The sequence below is a fragment of the Tachyglossus aculeatus genome, chromosome 1 (genome assembly GCF_015852505.1).
Source record: "Tachyglossus aculeatus isolate mTacAcu1 chromosome 1, mTacAcu1.pri, whole genome shotgun sequence".
Classification (NCBI taxonomy): domain Eukaryota; kingdom Metazoa; phylum Chordata; class Mammalia; order Monotremata; family Tachyglossidae; genus Tachyglossus; species Tachyglossus aculeatus.
Genome location: NC_052066.1, coordinates 29,856,926 through 29,880,218, shown reverse-complemented (window position 1 = coordinate 29,880,218; position 23,293 = coordinate 29,856,926). Strand labels below are relative to the sequence as shown.

The 23,293-nt window shown below is 48.0% G+C and overlaps 1 protein-coding gene across 2 annotated transcripts in view; it reads right to left on the bottom strand.

Annotated features, from left to right (window-relative positions):
* Positions 1–14,616: 14,616 nt before the first annotated feature.
* RNF168 (ring finger protein 168) overlaps positions 14,617–23,293 on the bottom strand; it is a 37,101-nt gene continuing 28,424 nt past the window's right edge. For both annotated transcript variants that reach the window (XM_038751931.1, XM_038751932.1), the window contains exons 6-7: positions 18,042–18,129; positions 14,617–15,586 (exon numbers count right to left, since the gene is read on the bottom strand). In XM_038751931.1, the coding sequence (XP_038607859.1) occupies positions 14,657–15,586; positions 18,042–18,129 (1,018 nt within the window). In that variant the 3' untranslated portion in view covers positions 14,617–14,656. The remainder of the gene's footprint in view (positions 15,587–18,041; positions 18,130–23,293) is intronic.

Sequence of the window (23,293 nt, the reverse complement as noted above, 5' to 3'; positions counted from 1 at the left end):
TCAAAACTATTTATTCTGATGACACCCGTCCACGGGTTTTGTTCTGTTGTCTGTCTCCCCCTTCTAGACTGTGAGCCCGTTGCTGGGTAGGGACCGTCTCTAGATGTTGCCGACTTGCACTTCCCAAGCACTCAGTACAGTGCTCCGGACACAGTAAGCGCTCAATGAATACGACTGAATGAAAAGATACCTCGGTGACTGACTGAAATCGCCCCCTCGGCCTTTGCCATCTATCACACGCCACGCGTCTAGATTTAAAGCAGAGAAAAAAGAGGTGAAAAATCAGGATTAGAGCGTGTCAAACTATACCGCACACTAGGGACCCAGGAAGTTCCCGGAAAGCTATTGCATTCATAACCGCGTTTGGGAACGGTTTCCCAGACTTTCCAGGGAAAAGTTCATAAAACAAGGGAGATGACCCACTTTCCATTCTGACCGAGTGGAAATTGCTTCTTTTGTCACTCCTGGGCCCCAGCCAGCCTGTTTCTTGGTAAACTGCCCATTTTCTTTTTTTTTTCCCCCCAAAGGCATTTACTAAGAGCTACGTGTCAGGCACCGTTCTAAGCATTGGGGCAGATAGAAGAGTGTCAATCAATCAATCAATCAATCAATCAATCGTATTTATTGAGCGCTTACTATGTGCAGAGCACTGTACTAAGCGCTTGGGAAGTACAAATTGGCATCACATAGAGACAGTCCCTACACACCGTCCATGTTCTCCATGGCGCTCACAGTCTTAATCCCCATTTTACAAATGAAATGAAGTGATTTACCCTAGGTCACACAGCAGACGAGTGGAAGAGCCGGGATTAGAACCAAGGTCCTCCCGACTCCCAGGACTGTGCGCTACCCACCAGGCACGCCGCTTCCATTAAATACGATTGAATGAATGAATGAATGAACCAGATATGGGACATATTTATAACATAATTAAAAGATGCTTTCTTGGGGGGGCATGTTAACGAGACCGGACTCCCCCTTTTAGACTGTGAGCCCACTGTTGGGTAGGGACCGTCTCTATATGTTGCCAACTTGTACTTCCCAAGCGTTTAGTACGGTGCTCTGCACACAGTAAGCACTCAATAAATACAATTGATTGATTGATTGATGGATTGATTGACAAGCAGTGTGGCTTAATGGAAAGAGCCCGGGCTTTGGAGTCAGGGGTCGTGGGTTCAATCCCCAGCTCCACCGGTTGTCAGCTGTGTGACTTTGGGCAAGTCACTTCACTTCTCTGGGCCTCAGTTCCCTCATCTTGTACTTCCCAAGCGCTTAGTACAGCACTCTGCACACAGTAAGCGCTCAATAAATACGATTGAATGAATGAATGAATTTGATCGGCGTCATTTGGAAAGCTGCGTCAGGCCCGGTCCACACGGCTTGGAAGGTCATCATCTTGGTCCCCCCCATCTTACCTCCTTCCCTTCCCCACAGCACCTGTATATATGTATATATGGTTGTACATATTTATTACCCTGTTTATTTATTTATTTATTTATTTTACTTGTACATTTCTATCCTATTTATTTTATTTTGTTGGTACGTTTGGTTCTGTTCTCTGTCTCCCCCTTTTAGACTGTGAGCCCACTGTTGGGTAGGGACTGTCTCTATGTGTTGCCAATTTGTACTTCCCAAGCGCTTAGTACAGTGCTCTGCACATAGTAAGCGCTCCATAAATACGATTGATTGATTGATTGGTCTTCCGGGCGGCTCTCATCTTTGAAATCAAAACCGCGGGCCCAGTCCCAACCCCACAGATGGGGAAATGACTGCCCACGGTGATCAAGGTGCTGTCATGCGGTGGTGCCACGCTCGGTGTGAGGCACTTTCAGTCACTAATTGGGACGGAGTCTTGCCACTTGAACGCCCAGACAGGAGGGAGACAGTAAATCTTGAAAGGCAGGGCTGGTCGTGGCCTAGTGGGATGAGCACGGGCTTAGGAGACAGAAGCACCTGGGCTCTAACCCTAGCTCTGCCACTTTGTCTGCTGGGTGACCTTGGATAAGTCATTTTACTGGCTTCAAAGCTCTCCATCACCTTGCCCCTTCTTACCTCACCTCCTTTCTCTCCTTCTCCAGCCCAGCCCGCACACTCCTCTCCTCTGGTGCTAAGCTTCTCACTGTGCCTCATTCTCCCCTCTCTCGCCGTTGACCCCTGGCCCGGGATGCCCTCCCTCCTCAAATCCGCCAATCCCATTTCCTCCCTTCAAAACCCTACTGAAGGCTCACCTCCTCCAAGAGGCCTTCCCGGACTAAGCCCCCCTTTCCCTCAGCTCCCTCTCCCCTCCGCGTCACCCCAACTCACTTCCTTTCCCTCGCCCCACACTTGCGTAAGTACATACCTATACTTCTATTTATTATATTGATGCCTAGTTACTTGTTTTGATTTGGATCCATTCATTCAATCGTATTTATTGAGCGCTTACTGTGTACAAAGCGCTGTACTAAGCGCTTGGGAAATACAAGTAGCCAACATATAGAGACGGTCCCTACCCAATGACAGGCTCACAGTCTAGAAGGGGGAGACAGACGACAAAACAAAAGATAGAGACAGTGTCAGAATAATCAGAACAAATAGAATTAAAGCTAGATGCACAGCATTAACGCAATGAATAGAATAGTAAATACATACAGGTAAAATAGAGTAATAAATACGGACAAATGCTGTGGGGAGGGGAAGGAGGTAGGGCAGAGGAGGGATGAGGAGGAGGAGAGGAAAAAGGGGGCTCAATCTCCCCACTTCTAGACTGTAAGCCTGGTGTGGGCAAAGATTATCTGTCAGGAGAAGCAGCGTGGCTCAGGGGAAAGAGCCCGGGCTTTGGAGTCAGACGTCATGGGTTCAAATCCCCGGCTCCGCCACTTGTCAGCTGTGTGACTTTGGGCAAGTCACTTCACTTCTCTGGGCCTCAGTTCCCTCAACTGTAAAATGAGGATTAAGACTGTGAGCCCCCTGTGGGACAACCTGATCACCTTGTAATAATAATAATAATAAAAAAAAATAATAATAATAATAATTAATGGCATTTATTAAGCACTATGTGCAAAGCACTGTTCAAAGCACTGTACTTCCCAAGTGCTTAGTACAGTGCTCTGCACACAGTAAGCGCTCAATAAGTACAATTGAATGAATGAACCCCTCAAAAACCTCCAGTGGTTGCTGTTCTGTACTTCCCCAGCGCTTAGTACAGTGCTCTGCACACAGTACGCGCTCAATAAATACAATTGAATGAATGAATGAATGAACCCCCTCAAAATCCTCCCGTGGTTGCTCTTCTGTACTTCCCCAGTGCTTAGCACAGTGCTCTGCACACAGTAAGCGCTCAATAAATACAATTGAATAAATGAATGAATGAATGAACCCCCTCAAAAACCTCCAGTGGTTGCTCTTCTTTACTTCCCAAGCGCTTAGTACAGTGCTCTGCACACAGTAAGCGCTCAATAAATACAATTGAATGAATGAATGAACCCCTCAAAAACCTCCAGTGGTTGCTCTTCTGTACTTCCCAAGCGCTTAGCACAGTGCTCTGCACACAGTAAGCGCTCAATAAATACAATTGAATGAATGAATGAACCCCTCAAAAACCTCCAGTGGTTGCTCTTCTGTACTTCCCAAGCGCTTAGTACAGTGCTCTGCACACAGTAAGCGCTCAATAAATACAATTGAATGAATGAATGAACCCCTCAAAAACCTCCCGTGGTTGCTCTTCTGTACTTCCCAAGCGCTTAGTACAGTGCTCTGCACACAGTAAGCACTCAATAAATACTATTGAATGAATGAATGAACCCCTCAAAAACCTCCCGTGGTTGCTCTTCTGTACTTCCCAAGCGCTTAGTACAGTGCTCTGCACACAGTAAGCGCTCAATACATACAATTGAATGAATGAATGAACCCCCTCAAAATCCTCCCGTGGTTGCTCTTCTGTACTTCCCAAGCGCTTAGTACAGTGCTCTGCACACAGTAAGCGCTCAATAAATACGATTGAATGAACGAACAAAGGCCCAGGCACTGCTGCGGCCCAGCCGAACACGGAGGTGGATGCTGCGGAGGAACCGGTATGGCCCTAGTGACAAGAACCCGGGCTTGGGAGTCGAAGGTACTGGGTTCTAATCCCGCCTCGCCCACTTAATAGTAATAATTAATGATGGAACCTGTTAAGCGCTTACCATGTACCGAGCACTGTTCTAAGCGCTGGGGGAGATGCAAAGTAATCAGGTTGTCCCACATGAGGCTCACAGACCTAAACCCCATTTTACAGATGAGGGAACTGAGGCGCAGAGAAGTGAAGTGGCCTGCCTGAGGTCACACAGCAGACAAGTGGCAGAGTCAGGATTAGACACTTGTCTGCTGTGTGACCTTGGGCAAGCCACTTCACTTCTCTGGGCCTCAGTTCCCTCATCTGTAAAGTGGGGATGGAGACGGGGAGCCCCACGGGGGACAGGGACTGTGTCCAACATGAGTATATATGTATATATGTTTGTACATATTTATTATTCTATTTATTTATTTTACTTGTACATATCTATTCTATTTATTTTATTTTGTTAGTATGTTTGGTTCTGTTCTCTGTCTCCCCGTTCTAGACTGTAAACCCACTGTTGGGTAGGGACCGTCTCTATAGGTTGACAACTTGGACTTCCCAAGCGCTTAGTACAGTGCTCTGCACACAGTAGGCGCTCAATAAATTTGATTGATTGATTGACTAACTTAACTTACATATCTACAAGCAGCAGCGTGGCTCAGTGGAAAGAGCCCGGGCTTTGGAGTCAGAGGTCCTGGGTTCAAATCCCGGCTCCTCCAATTGTCAGCTGTGTGACTTTGGACAAGTCACTTCACTTCTCTGGGCCTCAGTTACATGACCTCATCTGTAAAATGGGGATTAAGACTGTGAGCCCCCTGTGGGACAACCTGATCACCTTGTAACCTCCCCAGTGCTTAGAACAGCGCTTTGCACATAGTAAGCGCTTAATAAATGCTATTATTATTATTATGTTGTCCCACATGAGGCTCACAGACTTAATCCCCATTTTACAGATGAGGTAACTGAGGCGCAGAGAAGTGAAGTGGCCTGCCCGAGGTCACAAACAGACGAGCGGCAGAGTCAGGATTAGACACTTGTCTGCTGTGAGACCTCGGGCAAGCCACTTCACTTCTCTGGGCCTCAGTTCCCTCATCTGGAAAATGGGGATTGAGACGGGGAGCCCCACGGGGGACAGGGACTGTGTCCAACATGAGCAACTTAACTTACATATCTACAAGAAGCAGCGTGGCTCAGTGGAAAGAGCCTGGGCTTGGGAGTCAGAGGTCCTGGGTTCGAATCCCAGCTCTGCCACTTGTCAGCTGTGTGACTTTGGGCAAGTCACTTCACTTCTCTGGGCCTCATCTGGAAAATGGGGACGAAGACTGTGAGCCCCCCGTGGGACAACCTGATCACCTTGGAACCTCCCCAGCGCTTAGAACGGTGCTTTGCACTTAGTAAGCGCTTAATAAATGCCATCATTATTATTATTACAATTATATTTATCTATCCATCTATTTGGACGCTATTGACGCCTATCTACTTTTTTGTTTTGTTGTCTGTCTCCCCCACTTCTAGCCTGTGGGCCCGTTGTTGGGTAGGGACCGTCTCTAGATGATGCCAACTTGCACTACCCAAGCGCTTAGTACAGTGCTCTGCGCACAGTTAGCGCTCAATAAATACGACTGGCTGAACGAATGAACTTGTATCTACTCCGGCGCTTAAAATCCGTAACCACCGGAAGCAGCGGAGTATAAAGATTTGGATAGAGTGGTAATAATAATTGTGGTATTTGTTAAGCACTTACTATGTGCAGGCACTGTACTAAGCGCTGGGGTGGACACAAGCAAACCCAGTCGGACACGGTCCCTGCATCACATGAGGCTCACAGTCTCAATCCCCATTTTGCAAACGAGGTAACTGAGGCATAGAGAATAATAATGATTGTGGTATTTGTTAAGCGCTTACTATGTGCAGGCACTGTACTAAGCGCTGGGGTGGACACAAGCAAATCCAGTCGGACACGGTCCCTGCATCACATGAGGCTCATAGTCTCAATCCCCATTTTGCAAATGAGGTAACTGAGGCATAGAGAATAATAATAATAATAATGATTGTGGTATTTGTTAGGCCATAGAGAATAATAATAATGATTGTGGTATTTGTTAAGCGCTTACTATGTGCAGGCACTGTACTAAGCGCTGGGGTGGACACAGGCAAATCCAGTCGGACACGGTCCCTGTCTCACATGAGGCTCACAGTCTCAATCCCCATTTTGCAAACGAGGTAACTGAGGCATAGAGAATAATAATAATAATAATGATTGTGGTGTTTGTTAAGCCATAGAGAATAATAATAATGACTGTGGTATTTGTTAAGCATTTACTATGTGCAGGCACTGTACTAAGCGCTGGGGTGGACACAGGCAAATCCAGTCGGACACGGTCCCTGTATCGCATGAGGCTCACAGTCTCAATCCCCATTTTGCAAACGAGGTAACTGAGGCATAGAGAATAAGAATAATGATGATTGTGGTACTTGTTAAGCGCTTACTATGTGCAGGCACTGTACTAAGCGCTGGGTGGACACAAGCAAATCCAGTCGGACACGGTCCCTGTCTCACTTGAGGCTCACAGTCTCAATCCCCATTTTGCAAACGAGGTAACTGAGGCATAGAGAATAATAATAATAATGATTGTGGTATTTGTTAAGCGCTTACTATGTGCGGTCACTGTACTAAGCGCTGGGGTGGAGACAAGCAAATCCAGTCGGACACGATCTCTATCTCACATGAGGCTCACAGTCTCAATCCCCATTTTACAAATGAGGTAACTGAGGTATAGAGAATAATAATAATAATGATTGTGGTATTTGTTAAGCGATTACTATGTGCAGGCACTGTACTAAGCGCCGGGGTGGAGACAAGCAAATTCAGTTGGACACCGTCCCTGTATCACATAAGGCTCACAGTCTCAATCCCCATTTTGCAAACGAGGTAACTGAGGCATAGAGAATAATAACAATAATGATTGTGGTATTTGTTAGACGATAGAGAATAATAATAATGACTGTGGTATTTGTTAAGCGCTTACTATGTTCAGGCACTGTACTAAGCGCTGGGGTGGACACAAGCAAATCCAGTCAGACACGGTCCCTGTCTCACATGAGGCTCACAGTCTCAATCCCCATTTTGCAAACGAGGTAACTGAGGCATAGAGAATAATAACAATAATGATTGTGGTATTTGTTAGACGATAGAGAATAATAATAATGACTGTGGTATTTGTTAAGCGCTTACTATGTGCAGGCACTGTACTAAGCGCTGGGGTGGACACAAGCAAATCCAGTCGGACACGGTCCCTGTCTCACATGGGGCTCACAGTCTCAATCCCCATTTTGCAAACGAGGTAACTGAGGCAAAGAGAATAATAATAATTGTGGTATTTGTTAAGCGCTTACTATGTGCTAAGCGCTGTACTAAGTACTGCGGTAGAGACAAGCTCATCAGGCCCCACGGCCCTCCTTCGTTTGGCCTTTCCCAAGTTCTCGGTACAGTGCAACACACCTAGGGGGGCTCAATAAATAACAACGGGCTATTTTGCAGTGGAGAGAGCACGGGCCTGGGAATCGGGAGGTCGTGGGTTCGAATCCTGACTCCGCCCCTTGTCTGCTGTGTGACCCTGGACAAGTCTTGGGAAGCAGCGTGGCTCAGTGGAAAGAGCCCGGGCTTTGGAGTCAGAGGTCGTGGGTTCAAATCCCAGCTCCACCACTTGTCAGCTGTGTGACTTTGGGCAAGTCACTTCACTTCTCTGGGCCTCAGTTCCCTCATCTATAAAATGGGGATGAAGACTGTGAGCCCCTCATGGGACAACCTGATCGCCTTGTAACCTCCCCAGCGCTTAGAACACTGCTTTGCACAGAGTAAGCGCTTAATAAATGCCATCATCATCATCATCATCATCATTGTCACTTCTCTGGGCCTCAGTTACCTCATCTGTAGAACGGGGATTAAGACTGCGAGCCCCGTGTGGTACAGAGACCGTGTCCAGTGTGATTTAGGAGAAGCAGCGTGGCTCAGCGGAAAGAGCCCGGGCTTTGGAGTCCGAGGTCATGGGTTCAAATCCCGGCTCTGTCGCTTGTCAGCTGTGTGTCTTTGGGCAAGTCACGTCACTTCTCTGGGCCTCAGTTCCCTCATCTGGAAAATGGGGATGAAGACTGTGAGCCTCCCGTGGGACAACCTCACCACCTTGTAACCTCCCCAGTGCTTACAACAGTGCTTTGCACACAGTAAACGCTTAATAACTGCTATCATCATCATCATCATCAATCGTATTTATTGAGCGCTTACTGTGTGCAGAGCACTGTACTAAGCGCTTGGGAAGTCCAAGTTGGCAACATCTAGAGACGATCCCTACCCAACAGTGGGCTCACAGTCTTAAAGGGGGAGACGGAGAACAAAACCAAACATACTAACAAAATAAAATAAATAGAATAGATAGGTACAAGTAAAATAAACAAATAAATAGAGTAACAAATATGTACAAACATATCATTATTATTATTTGCTTCTATCCACCCCCAGCACTTGGTACAGTGCCTGGCACATGGTCAGGACTTCACAAATGCCACAATTATCATAATTATTATTATTATTATTATTATTATTAAATGGTTACCACATGCCAAGCACTGTACTAAGCACTGAGGTCGATCGATCCAGGGAATTCAGATCCCACAAGGGACTCACAGTCTAAATAGGAGGGAGAACAGGGCTTGAATCCCCATTTCGCAGATGAGGGAACTGAGGCCCAGAGAAGTGAAGTGACTTGCTCCCCCTCCCCATCACCACCGCCTTACCTCCTTCAATCAATCAATCGTATTTATTGAGCGCTTACTGTGCGCAGAGCACTGTACTAAGCGCTTGGGAAGTCCAAGTTGGCAACATATAGAGACGGTCCCTACCCAGCAGTGGGCTCACAGTCTACAGCGTGGCTCAGTGGAAAAGAGCCCGGGCTTTGGAGTCAGAGGTCATGGGTTCAAATCCCGGCTCCGCCAATTGTCAGCTGTGTGACTTTGGGCAAGTCACTTCACTTCTCTGGGCCTCAGTTCCCTCATCTATAAAATGGGGATGAAGACTGTGAGCCCCACGTGGGACAACCTCATCACCTTGTATCCTCCCCAGCGCTTAGAACAGTGCTTTGCACATAGTAAGCGCTTAATAAATGCCATAATTATCATTATTATTATTACTTCCCCACAGCACCTGTATATATGTATATATGAGGGAAATGAGGCCCAGGGAAGTGAAGGTGCTCTGCACACAGTAAGCGCTCAGTAAATACGATTGAATGAATGACTGAATTTATTTACTTTATTTGTACATATTTATTCTATTAATTTTATTTTGTTAATATGTTTTGTTTCGTTGTCTTGTCTCCCCCTTCTAGACCGTCTCTATATGTTGCCAGCTTGGACTTCCCGAGCGCTTAGTACAGTGCTCTGCACACAGGAAGCGCTCAATAAATGTGATTGAATGAATGAATATGTTTGTACAGATTTATTACTCTATTTATTTTACTTGTACATATCTATTAATTTTATTTTGTTAATACGTTTGGTTTTGTTCTCTGTCTCCCCCTCCTAGACTGTGAGCCCGCTGTTGTACTTCCCAAGCGCTTAGTCCAGTGCTCTGCACACAGTAAGCGCTCAATAAATACGACTGATGATGATGATGTTGGGTAGGGACCATCTCTAGATGTTGCCAACTTGGACTTCCCAGGCGCTTAGTACGCTGCACTCTTCCCAAGCTCTGCACACAGTAAGCACTCAATAAATATGATTGATTGATTAGTACAGTGCTCTGCACACAGCAGGTGCTCAATAAATACGATCGGTTGATCGCCCAGGGTCACCCAGCGGGCGAGTGGTGGAGCCGGGATTGGAACCCAGGTCCTCCAACTCCCGGGCCCACGCTCCATCCCGCTAGGCCACGATGGGGATCTGGAAGGCCTGGGTTCCGATCCCGCCGTCGCCCACCGAGCCATGGTGGCCAAAGGGAACTCGGAAAGACGGCCAGCCGGACGGCTTGTACTTCCCAAGCGCTTAGTACAGTGCTCTGCACGCAGTAAGCGCTCAATAAATACGATTGATCGATCCAACACGCAAGGGTGAGAGCACGTGCGGGACGCGGCTGCCCGTGGCATGGGGCGGACACCGCCAAGGCCGCTCCTTGGGGTCAGAGACCTTCTTGGCCGACGGCGCAGTCCCAGGGCAGGCCGGAGGGCCACCGCTCACCCCCTCCTGGAAGAGCCGGGATTCAAATGATGATGATGATAATGGCATTTATTAATCAATCAATCAATCAATCATATTTATTGAGCTCTTACTATGTGCAGAGCACTGTACTAAGCGCTTGGGAAGTACAAATTGGCAACATATACAGTCCCTACCCAACATTGGGCTCACAGTCTAAAAGGGGGAATTATTAAGCACTTACTACGTGCCAAGCACTGTTCTAAGCGCTGGGGAGGTTACAAGGTGATCGGGTGGTCCCACGGGGGGCTCACAGTCTTTAATCCCCATTTTCCAGAGGAGGGAACTGAGGCCCAGAGAAGTGAAGTGACTCGCCCAAAGTTGCACAGCTGACAGTTGGCGGAGCCGGGATTCGAACCCATGACCTCTGACTCCAAAGCCCGGGCTCTTTCCACTGAGCCACGCTGCTTCTCTAATCAAATCCAGGTCTTCCGCTTCCCAGACCGCACCCTTTCCCCGGGACCCCGGCCGGCCTCTCCGCGCCTTCCCATACAGGGTGGCGAATGCCAGGCTCTGGATGACCTTCGGCCACTTATTATTATTATTAATAATAATAATAACTATTATTATGGTATTCGTTAAGTGCTTATTACGTGCCAGGCACTATACTAAGCACCGGGGTGGATACAAGCAAATCGGGTTGGACCAAGGCCCACATGGGGCTCACGGTCTTAATCCCCGGTTTACAGATGAGATATCTAGATTTCTAGACTGTAAGCCCACTGTTGGGTAGGGACCGTCTCTATACGTTGCCAACTTGGACTTCCGAAGCGCTTAGTACAGTGCTCTGCACACAGTCAGCGCTCAATAAATACGATTGATTGAGTGATTGATTGATATCCCCCTTCTAGACCGTCCCCCTTCTAGACTGTGAGCCCGCTGTTGGGTAGGGACCATCTCTATCTGTTGCCAACTTGGACTTCCCAAGCGCTTAGTACAGTGCTCTGCACACAGTAAGCGCTCAATAAATACGATTGATTGACTGATATCCCCCCTCTAGACCGCCCCCCTTCTAGACTGTGAGCCCGCTGTTGGGTAGGGACCGTCTCTATACGTTGCCAGCTTGTACTTCCCAAGCGCTTAGTACAGTGCTCTGCACACAGTAAGCGCTCAATAAATACGATTGATTGACTGATATCCCTTCTAGACCGTCCCCCTTCTAGTCTGTGAGCCCGCTGTTGGGTAGGGACCGTCTCTATACGTTGCCAACTTGTACTTCCCAAGCGCTTAGTACAGTGCTCTGCACACAGTAAGCACTCAATAAATACGATTGAATAATAATAATAATAATGATGGCATTTGTTAAGCGCTTACTATGTGCAAAGCACTGTTCTAAGCGCTGGGGAGCTTACAAGGTGATGAGGTTGTCCCATGGTGGGGGAGGCTCACAGTCTTAATCCCCATTTTACAGATGAGATAACTGAGGCCCAGAGAAGTGAAGTGACTTGCCCAGAGTCACACAGCTGACAATTGGCGGAGCCGGGATTTGAACCCACGACCGAATGAATGAACAAAGGAACACTGCTCGGCACAGAGTAAGCACCGAACAAACACCATCATTATTATTATGGTGCCCGGCCAGCGGGAAAGAAATGATGATGATGGCATTTGTTAAGCGCTTACTATGTGCAAAGCACTGTTCTAAGCGCTGGGGGGATACAAGGTGATCAGGTTGTCCCATGCGGGGCTCACAGTCTTAATCCCCATTTTACAGATGAGGTAACTGAGGCTCAGAGAAGTGAAGTGACTTGCCCAAGGTTACACAGCAGGCATGTGGCGGAGCCGGGATTTGAACCCCCGCCCTCTGACTCCAAAGCCCGGGCTCTTTCCACTGAGCCACGCTGCTCTCCCAGAAGAAAAGCCTCCTGAGAAATCACCTTGTAACCTCCCCAGCGCTTAGAACAGTGCTTTGCACATAGTAAGCGCTTAATAAATGCCATTATTATAAATAAATGCCATTATTATTATTATTATTATGAGAGACAAAGAGGCAAACGGGAAAACAGCGCCAGACGCCGCAAAACGTTACACACGATGACAAAAAATGTACACAACGTGGGTGGCCGGGGCCCCACATTAGCCACACCAGCTCTGGTAGGCGATCTTTGAATGTGAAGGACAACTCTGTGTAGGCAACGTGTAATAATAATAATAATAGTAATAATAATGATGGTATTTGTTAAGCTCTTACTATGTGCAAAGCACTGTTCTAAGCGCTGGGGAGATACAAGGTGATCAGGTTGTCCCACACTGGGGGCTCCCAGTCTTAATCCCCATTTTCCAGATGAGGTCACTGAGGCCCAGAGAAGTGAAGTGACTTGCCCAAAGTCACCCAGCTGACAAGCGGCGGAGCCGGGATTTGAACCCATGACCTCCGACTCCAAAGCCCAGGCTACCAACTACATCCCCCCCCCACCGGGGAGACTGTAAGCTCTTTGAGGGTGGGGATCGTGTCCGCTGACCGTGCCGGACTCTCTCGAGCGTGCCGTACTCCGCACCCACGAGGTGTTCGGTAAATACTGATTGTCCGAAATAAACACAGCGCAACACAACGACGAGGAACGGGGAAGGGAAGCAGCGTGGCTCAATGGGAAAGAGCCCGGGCTTTGGAGTCAGAGGTCCTGGGTTCAAATCCCGGCTCTGCCAATCGTCAGCTGTGTGACTGTGGGCAAGTCACTTCACTTCTCTGGGCCTCAGTGACCTCATCTGTAAAACGGGGATGAAGACTGTGAGCCCCACGGGGGACAACCTGATTACCTTGTAACCTCCCCAGCGCTTAGGACAGTGCTTTGCACATAGTAAGCGCTTAATAAATGCCAAAGAAAGGGAATCTATGGGATACGGGCAGCTCGCCGCCTTTCTGACCGATTGAAAGTCCGAAAACACGGAGCGTCCGCTGTGCAGCGGGAGCATCTTGAACTTGGAGGCGTCTCGTTTGGAAGAACCGAAACTGCACGTTTTCTGATGGGTTTTTAGGGACTGGCTATTCCAAATATATACGGATAACCTAGCCTTGGATTTCCCTTTAACTTTATTACCTAAAGGTGCCATCACACGTGTAATAGCGAACAAAACCTGGAACGGGCCGTAGGTGAAGATTTCTTTATATTGCTGCTCCGGTCTCATTTTAGACTTCGTTTTTATACAGCTCACACCCCCAAAAAAAAAAAAACCCGACATTGTCGGAGGTGTCTTTCCGCACCAAAACCGAACCTCCCCAGATAACATAACCCAACACCCGGGCGGGCATCAGAGGCTACTTATCAACCCCTCTCTTACTCTCCCTCACGCTATTTCTCCCTCTTCGCCCTCCCCAACCGGAAAGTTTCTTCTCCATTTCCCGGGCTGCCTTTGCAAACCCAAGATTGGTCACCGGCCCGCTGGCTTCTGAAGGTGGTCGAAGGGTCGCGGGAGGAAAAAAAAACAAGCAGCTTGGCTAATGAGAATAAACCACAGACTGGTCGGAAGCATCTTTCTGCTGCTAATCATTCCCCACTCCACCATCCCCACGCTCAATCGTCCTTAAGACAAGGAGTGATTTTTGACGTCAACCCTCAGCTGAATACGCCAATGTCCCAAAGATCAGTTCTCTTAAGGGACTCTCCTTTAATGTTTCTGATTAAACTGGGCACGCATCAAACCGAAAGGGTGACTTCTGCTAACGTTTTTAGGGAACAGAGCCCTGCGGTTCAACTGTTTCGAATTCCAGCTCGGGGTGTTCCCCTCAAAAATCAAAAATCGATTTTTCAGCATGTAGTGACTCTCCACGGAAGCACACGCACGCGTGTGCTAAAGGTCTTTGCCCTGTAGCACTGACCGGATCCCGCCGATAACATTACTTGGCCAAAGCTGTCCAGATTAATCGTTTTTACCTCGAGAGAATATGTTGGCTCCGCCGGTAGGCTCTCTACTCTGCACTGCTTATCGTTCTGACGAATAACGGTAAGGGAGTGGAGAGTAGTTTTGGACATTTCCTGGTAGTAAGAGACGAAGTTAAAGTGCTACTCAACGTTTGGAGAGGGAAAAATACATGCTTCCCTCTTCTCCCCTTAGTTAAGCACGGGCTGGGGAATGGGCGAGCCGATTACAAGTGGGAGAGGATGGCAGGAAAGGCCCAAGGACCCCACCGGGAAAAATGACAACTTCCCCAAACTGGAAGCCAAAGACGGACCCGTCCTAGCCCTGAAACCCTGCCCACGGTAGCTACCTCATCGGGTCCCTTAAACGGCCAAGATGCAGCACTCGCCGCCGATCCCACCGGCAAAGAGAACTCGGAGTGGCACGGGACAGAGCGTCGTAACAGGAAATTTACTCCTTACTCCCTAGCCATCATTCTGCGGATCTCTGAAACATCTGAAATATTTTCTTTTGGGAATTGCACGGCCGGAGCGACTGGGCGTCCTTCGACGGGTGACGGCTGCTGTTCCGGAAAGAGGCCGGCGCTTTCCCTCCCGGTTTCGGCTGGCTCTTCGGAGGCGGTTGCCAATTTTCGTCTTTAGGGCCCCTCCACGGCTTCTGGTGTTCGGCTGCGGTCTGTCTCTTGGCGGCCCTTTCTCTGGAACGACTCCTCTGCCCGTCCGCCGCTTCGTCTCGAGGCCCAGGCGGTTTGGCGCGGAGGAGATACTCGTCCGGAGAGCCTTTCTGCCTGTTCGGCTGCTGCTCCCTATCCACCTCCCTCTGCAGCTCCAAGGCCAATAACCGATCTTCCTCCTCCTGCCTGTGCCGCTCAAACAGTAGGCGCTCCAAGTCCACCAGTTTCTGGGCGAGGCTGCTTTGCGTTTCCTCTTGGTCCGAGGTGGCCTCCGGGCAGGTTTTCCTTTTCTTCCCGGAGAAGCCCACGGGGTCGGCCGTTTCGGGAGGCAGCCCCTGGTCTTTCCTCTTCAGGGCGTCCTTGGCGACCGGCTGCCCCGTCGCGTCGGTTTCGGCCTGGCTTTGGTCGTCCGCCGTTATCCGCGCCGGACGGCTCGGCGTGGGTCCGCCTTCTGTTTCGCCACCAAGCTCGGCCGCCCCCGCGGAAGGAGATCCCACCCCGGCTTTGGCGTCGTCGCTCGCGCCCCGACTGGGATCGTCTGGCATCCGTTCGCGCTCTCCCCCGCTAAAGGCACGTAACTGAGGCATAGGCGAGTCTCCGAGAGATTCCATGCTGTTTCCGTCCTGAACTCCCGGGAATGTTTGTGGAGATAATGTAGGCATTCCTTCCTCCTCCTCCTCCTCTTCTTCCCACCGCCCGTGGCGAGCGGTATTATAGCCGCCGGGGTCCTGCGGAAACAAAAATAAGGCAGCATCAGTGCCCCCGATCGAAACTGGTTAGGCCAAATTTCACCGGGAACTGGAGGTCGTCTCTTTTCTAGATAAGCGCGCTAAACACGGAAGGATTTTCCTCGTAAGAAACGCCTTCCTTAAGCGCACCGACCGCCACACTTGAGTCACCGTCTTTTTTTCCTCGCAAAATTTCAGTCCAGTTCTCAGTTAAAACCCCAAAACTCAACCCTTTCGTCACAGGAGCAGAGGCTGCAAAATAGTATCCGTACCACCGGCCTGGCTTGAGTCACGGTCTTTTTTTCCTCGCAGAATTTCAGTCCATTCTCAGTTAAAACTCCAAAACTCAACCCTTTCGTCACAGGAGCAGAGGCTGCAAAATGGTATCCGTACCACCGGCCTGGCATCGTAGAACAAAACGTTAAAATTTCTTTAATAATGATAATAATGACGGTATTTGTTCAGCGCTTACTACGTGCCAAGCGCTGTTCTAAGCGCCTGAGATGATGCTACACGAGAAGCAGCGTGGCTCAGTGGAAAGAGCCCGGGCTTGGGAGTCAGAGGTCGTGGGTTCTAATCCTGGCTCCGCCACATGTCTGCTGTGTGACCTTGGGCAAATCACTTAACTTCTCTGAGTTCCCTCATCTGTAAAATAGGGATTAAGACTGTGAGACCCACGTGGGACAACCTCATCACCATGTATCCCCCCAGCGCTTAGAACAGTGCTTTGCACATAGTAAGCATTTAACAAATGCCATTATTATTATTATTATTCTAATCCCGGCTCTGCCACTTGTCAGCTGTGTGACCTTGGGCAAGTCACTTAACTTCTCTGTGCCTCATCTGTAAAATGGGGATGAAGACTGTGAGCCCCCCGTGGGACAACCTGATCACCTTGTATCCCCCCCAGCGCTTAGAACAGTGCTTCGCACATAGTAAGCGCTTAACAAATTTACCTCCTTCCCCTCCCCACGGCACCTGTATATAGGTATATATGTTTGTACGTATTTATTACTCTATTTATTTATTCGTTTTATTTGTACCTATTTACTCTATTTATTTTATTTTGTTAATATGTGTTGTTCTCTGTCTCCCCCTTCTACACTGTGAGCTCACTGCTGGGTAGGGACCGTCTATGTTGCCGACTTGGACTTCCCAAGCGCTTAGTCCAGGGCTCTGCACACCGTATGCACTCAATAAATACGATTGAATGAATGAATGAACAAATGCCACCATCATTATATTATTAGAGTCTGACAGTTTTCTAATCCACAACCTTCTTAAAAGTGCCCCCCACCCCGGTTAAGAGTCCTTTAAAATATGACTTTATGACTTATTCATTATCTTCCCATTCATGGCACCCCATCAGTCACTTGTGTTTGTCGCTTTTTTTCTCCTATTCTTAGGCCTTTAACAACCATATATCCATCAGCTTACGCCTGCTTTCCTCCCCTGGCTAGAGTGTGGATTTCTCAAAGGGTAAGGCCACCCGTATTTGACTTCTTCTACATATTCCCCTCCAGTGACTAGTGGCTTCGCTTCCTCCAGGAAGCCTTCCCCGATTCACCTCTCATTTCCCCACCCAACCCTTCTGTGTCACCTCGGTGCTTAAATCTCTCCCTGCTAAGCCCTCTCTGATCCTCACCCTACCCCTCTATAACCGTCGTCGCAACCCCTAACTGTAATTTGTTTTAAATGTCTGCCTCTCCCACTAGAATATTAAGCGCTCGGCACAACCCTCTGCATGGAGGAAGCGCTCAATAAATACCGTTAATTGACGGCAAAAAGAAACAGGCACTCAATACTGTTGTCGATGAGAATTCCCCAAAGCACTGTCGATGGTGAGCTCCCCTGCAGGAAAAGGGGCCCTAATTCCCACCTCTGTACCCTTTCCCAGAACTTACCGCACACAATAAACTTATGGTGTCATAACAAATTTAAATTTATTAATAAGTGTATTAATAAATAATGTCCCCTTGTAGACCGCGAGCCCGTTGTGGGCGGGGATCGTCTCTATTTGTTGTTGAATCGTCCTTCCCAAGTGCTTAGTACAGTGCTTTGCACACAGTAAGCGCTCAATAAATATAATTGAATGAATAATAAATACTATTATTATTACCACTACTATTACTATTGTCACAGACTCAGTCAGTGGTACTAACTGAGCAACCGGTGAGTGCGAAGCACTGAATTAAGCACTGGGAGAGTAGAACAGAAGCCGGGATCTCACGCTTTATAGGGGGAGGGAGAGAAATTTACAATCCACGGGAGCAGGAAGAAAAACAGGGATACGGCAGACAGCAGTGCAAGCATGTCAGGATGAAATCCACGAACAACTGAATATACCCCAAAAACCAGGATACACGTATACGTAAGGGCTGAGGGCATGGATAAAACACCTAGGTGCTAAAAGTGACTGTTTTAAGGCCAGGCGTTTCAGGAGAGGAAAACGTACCTTAGATAGGGAGCTACTCGTGCCTTCCTTGGCGGGATCAGGCTGCGAGGCTGGAACGGAGGAACTTTGGGCTTTTGGCGACAGGTACCTTTGGAGAAAACAGAGACGACACATTCAAATCTGAAAGGTTATAAATAATAATAATAATGACATTTATTAACCGCTTACTATGTGCAAAAAAGCACTGTTCTAAGCACTGGGGAGGTTCCAAGGTGATCAGGTTGTCCCACGGGGGGCTCACAGTCTTCATCCTCATTTTCCAGATGAGGGGACTGAGGCCCGGAGAAGTGGAGTGACTTGCCCAAAGTCACACAACTGACGACGTGCGGAGCCAGGATTTGAACCCATGACCTCGGACTCCAAAGCCCGGGCTCTTTCCACTGAGCCACGCTGCTTCTCTAAGGTTGTGGTGAAAGCCCTGGAGTTGGCTGGAAGAATGATAAAATAAAACAGTGAACCCGGACTGATGGGTGACAGTTAAGGTTATTTGAGTGGTTCCAGTTTCCCGGCAGGAGGTATCACTGTCCTGGCGCGGCTTGAGTTTTGATCGTTTCCTTGGCGGAATTTAAGAGGGAAGGTACCAGTATCTTCAAAGCTGTCCATCCCCTCGCCCCCTTCTACCTTCCCTCCCTTCTGTTCTTCTCCAGCCCAGCCCGCACCCTCCGCCGCTCACCTCCTCACCGTACCTCATTCTCGCCCGTCCCGTCATCGACCCCCGGCCCACGTCCTCCCCCTGGCCTGGAATGCCCTCCTTCCCCACACTTCCCCCCGTCTAGACTGTGAGCCCATTGTTGGGTAGGGACCGTCTCTATATGTCGCCAACTTGTAATAATAATCAGTCAATCGTATTTATTGAGCACTTACTATGTGCAGAGCGCTGGACTAAGTGCTTGGGAAGTCCAAGTTGGCAACATATAGAGACGGTCCCTACCCAACAGCGGGCTCACAGTCTAGAAGGGGGATGATAATAATAATAATGGCATTTGTTAAGCGCTTGCTATGTGCAAAGCGCCGTTCTAAGCACTGGGGAGGTTACAAGGTGATCAGGTTGTCCCACATGGAGCTCAAAGTCTTCACCCCCCATTTTCCGGGTGAGGGAACTGAGGCCCAGAGAAGTGAGGTGACTCGCCCAAAGTCACCCAGCTGACGAGTGGCGGAGCCGGGTTTTGAACCCATGAGCTCTGACTCCAAAGCCCGGGCTCTTTCCACTGAGCCACGCTGCTTCTCAATACCCATGCTAAGCGCTTCCCAAGCGCTTAGTACAGTGCTCTGCATACAGTAAGCGCTCAATACAATGGAATGAATGAATGACTCCGCCAAGCTGGCTCTCTTCCTCCCTTCAAAGCCCTACTGAGGGCTCACCTCCTCCAGGAGGCCTTCCCACACTGAGCCCCCCTTTATTCCTCTACTCCTCCTCCTCCCCTCCCCATCGTTCCGACTCCCTCCCTCTGCTCTACCCCCTTCGCTGCCCCACAGCACTTGTGTATATTTGTACACATTTATCATTCTACTTTTATTTCATTAATGATGTGCATATATCTATAATTCTATTTATTTTGATGGTATTGAGGCCTGTCTACTTGTTCTGTTTTGCTTTCTGTCTCCCCCTTCTAGACTGTAAGCCCACTGCTGGACAGGGACGGTCTCTGCTGCCGAACTTTACTTCCCAAGCGTTTAGTACAGTGCTCTGCACATAGTAAGTGCTCAATAAATATGATTGAATGAGTGAATGAAGTATCTCAGGGTAAGGATCTGGAAGAGACCAGGCGATCCTCCGCTCTGCCGCTGTTGCTCCCGAAAGGGTTTGCTTTCCGTCCCAAACCCTGCCGGCCCCTTCCTCGTGTTGGTGCATTCGCTACGGTTCTTACAGCCACTTGCCTGCTGTGTGACCCTGGGCAAGTCACCTCACTTCTCTGGGCCTCGGGTGCCTCATCTGTAAAATGGGCACTGAGACTGCGAGCCCCACGTGGGAGAAGGGACCGTAAAATGGGTCCCCATTTTACAGCCCAACCTGATTTGCTTGTATCCACCCAGAACGCAGTACAGCACCCGGTACCCGATGAGTGTTCAACAAATACCATTATTATTATTATTAGAGCGCTATTTTTAGAGCTGGTTGTTGCTGTGCGCACTGGTTCTATGCTGGACCCACTGTTGGGTAGGGACTGTCTCTATATGTTGCCAATTTGTACTTCCCAAGCGCTTAGTACAGTGCTCTGCACATAGTAAGCGCTCAATAAATACGATTGATGATGATGGACACTCTCGGAGCTGGCGTGATCGGAAACGGAGTGAAAAACTCATCCTAATAATACTACTAATGATGATGGCATTTATTAAGTGCTTACTATGTGCAAAGCACTGTTCTAAGCGCTGGGGAGGTTACAAGGTGATGAGGTTGCCCCACAGGGGGCTCACAGTCTTCAACCCCATTTTCCAGATGAGGGAACTGAGGCCCAGAGAAGTGAAGTGACTTGCCTAAAGTCACACAGCTGACAATTGGCAGAGCCTGGATTTGAACCCGTAATAATAATAATAATAATAATGGCATTTATTAAGTGCTTACTGTGTGCAAAGCACTGTTTGAAGCACTGGGGAAGTTACAAGGTGATCAGGTTGTCCCGTGGGGGGCTCACAGTCTTAATCCCCATTGTAGAGATGAGGGAACTGAGGCACAGAGAAATGAAGTGACTTGCCCAAAGTCACACAGCTGACAATTGGCAGAGCCGAGATTTGAGCCCATAATAATAATAACGGCATTTATTAAGCGCTATGTGCAAAGCACTGTTCCAAGCACTGGGGAGGTTACAAGGTATTCAGGTTGTCCCTCAGGGGGCTCACAGTCTTTATCCCCATTTTACAGATGAGGGAACTGAGGTATAGAGAAGTGAAGTGACTTATCCAAAGTCATCCAGATGACAGGTGGCGGAGCCGGGATTTGAACCCATGACCTCTGACTCCAAAGCCCGGGCTCTTTCCACTGAGCCACGCTGCTTCTCTAGAGACCAGAGACCTAGCCTACTCCAGGCATTGGGGGTGCTTTTAACCCCAGAATACTGAATTCGGTTCAATCTTTCGCCGACAGGATTTTGGCATCCAGCGGCGCCGTTCATCTCAAACGTGGGGGTGAAAACTCTCGCAAAATCTCCCTTTTAGTAAAACTCCAATAATAATAATAATAATAATAATAATAATAATAATGGCATTTATTAAGTGCTTACTATGTGCAAAGCACTGTTCTAAGCGCTGGGGAGGTTACAAGGTGATCAGGTTGTCCCACAGAGGGTTTACAGTCTTCATCCCCATTTTACAGATGAGGGAACGGAGGCCCAGAGAAGTGAAGTGACTTGCCCAAAGTCACCCAGCTGACAAGTGGCGGAGCCAGGATTTGAACCCATGACCTCTGACTCCAAAGCCCGGGCTCTTTTCCACTGAGCCACGTTGCTTCCATCCCCATCGTGGTGTCTGATGCCACTAAAATATATGAGCACATGTGCACAACCTATTTCTTTCGCCCCTATAATAATAATAATGATGGCATTTGTTAGGCGCTTACTATGTGCCAAGCACTGTCCTAAGCGCTGGGGAGGATACAAGGTGATCAGGTTGTCCCACGGGGGGCTCACAGTCTTCATCCCCATTTTACAGATGAGGTCACTGCGGCTCAGAGAAGTTAAGTGACTTTCCCAAGGTCACACAGCAGACCTGTGGCGGAGCCGGGATTCGAACACATGACGTCTGGCTCCCAAGCCCGGGCTCTTTCCACTGAGCCACACTGCTCCTATGGCATCCTGTATCCAAAGCGGTAGGATGGTTCCTACCATCGTTCTGGTCAAGATGTGGGAATTGGCGTTCCCACCTATCATCATCAATCGTATTTATTGAGCGCTTAGTGTGTGCAGAGCACTGTACTAAGCGCTTGGGAAGTACAAATTGGCAACATACAGACACGGTCCCTACCCAACAGTGGGCTCACACCTATCATTTCCTTTGCAGAATTTTAGAGGGAGGGTACCGGTTAACTTCAAAGCTTTTTCCAACTGGAACTGGAAAACTTGATGAACTGGAAAAACTGGAAACATGAATGAACAGATAAGTGAACCAAACACAACATAATGATAATAACGGATTACGTCGTGGGTTCTAATCCCGGCTCCGCCACGTGTCTGCTGTGTGACCTTGGCCAAGTCACTTAACTTCTCTGAGCCTCAGTTCCCTCATCTGTCAAATGGGGATGAAGACTGTGAGCCCCACGGGGGACAACCTGATCACCTTGTATCCCCCCCAGCGCTTAGAACGGTGCTTTGCACACAGTAAGCGCTTAACAAATGCCACTATTATTATTATTATTATTATTATTATTATTATAAAATAGTCAAAATTGGCATGTGTAGCATTCTATGGCACGGGTGCCAACTTTTCCTTTTGAGCACGGGAGTGAACTTGGATGAAGCTTTGGGAGGGTGGAGATTTAAAAAACCAAAAATCTCCGGTTGTGGCGAGGAGGTGGTTCAGGAAGGGGAGAGAAGCCCCTTACCCAGTCAGTAGATTCAGAGCTGAAACACAAAGTGGATAAGAAGGAAGACTGCTAGCGCTTAATAAATGCCATTATTATTATTATTATTATTATTATTACAGATTAACATCAACAACATTTATTAAGCGCTGGGGCAGATTTGTGACTATACAAATGCCATTATTATTATTATTATTATTATTACAGATTAACATCAACATCATTTATTAAGCACTTGGGGCAGACGTGACTATACAAATGCCATTATTATTATTATTATTATTATTATTATCATTATTATTACAGATTAACATCAACAACATTTATTAAGCGCTGGGGCAGATTTGTGACTATACAAATGCCATTATTATTATTATTATTATTATTACAGATTAACATCAACATCATTTATTAAGCACTTGGGGCAGACGTGACTATACAAATGCCATTATTATTATTGTTATTATTATTATTATCATTATTATTATTATTACAGATTAACATCAACAACATTTATTAAGCGCTGGGGCAGATTTGTGACTATACAAATGCCATTATTATTATTATTATTACAGATTAACATCAACATCATTTATTAAGCACTTGGGGCAGACTTGTGACTATACAAATGCCATTTTTATCATTATTATCACAGATTAACATCAACAACATTTACTAAGCGCTTGGGGCAGACTTGTGACTATACAAAAGAAGACAGACGAAAGTCCCTGGTCGC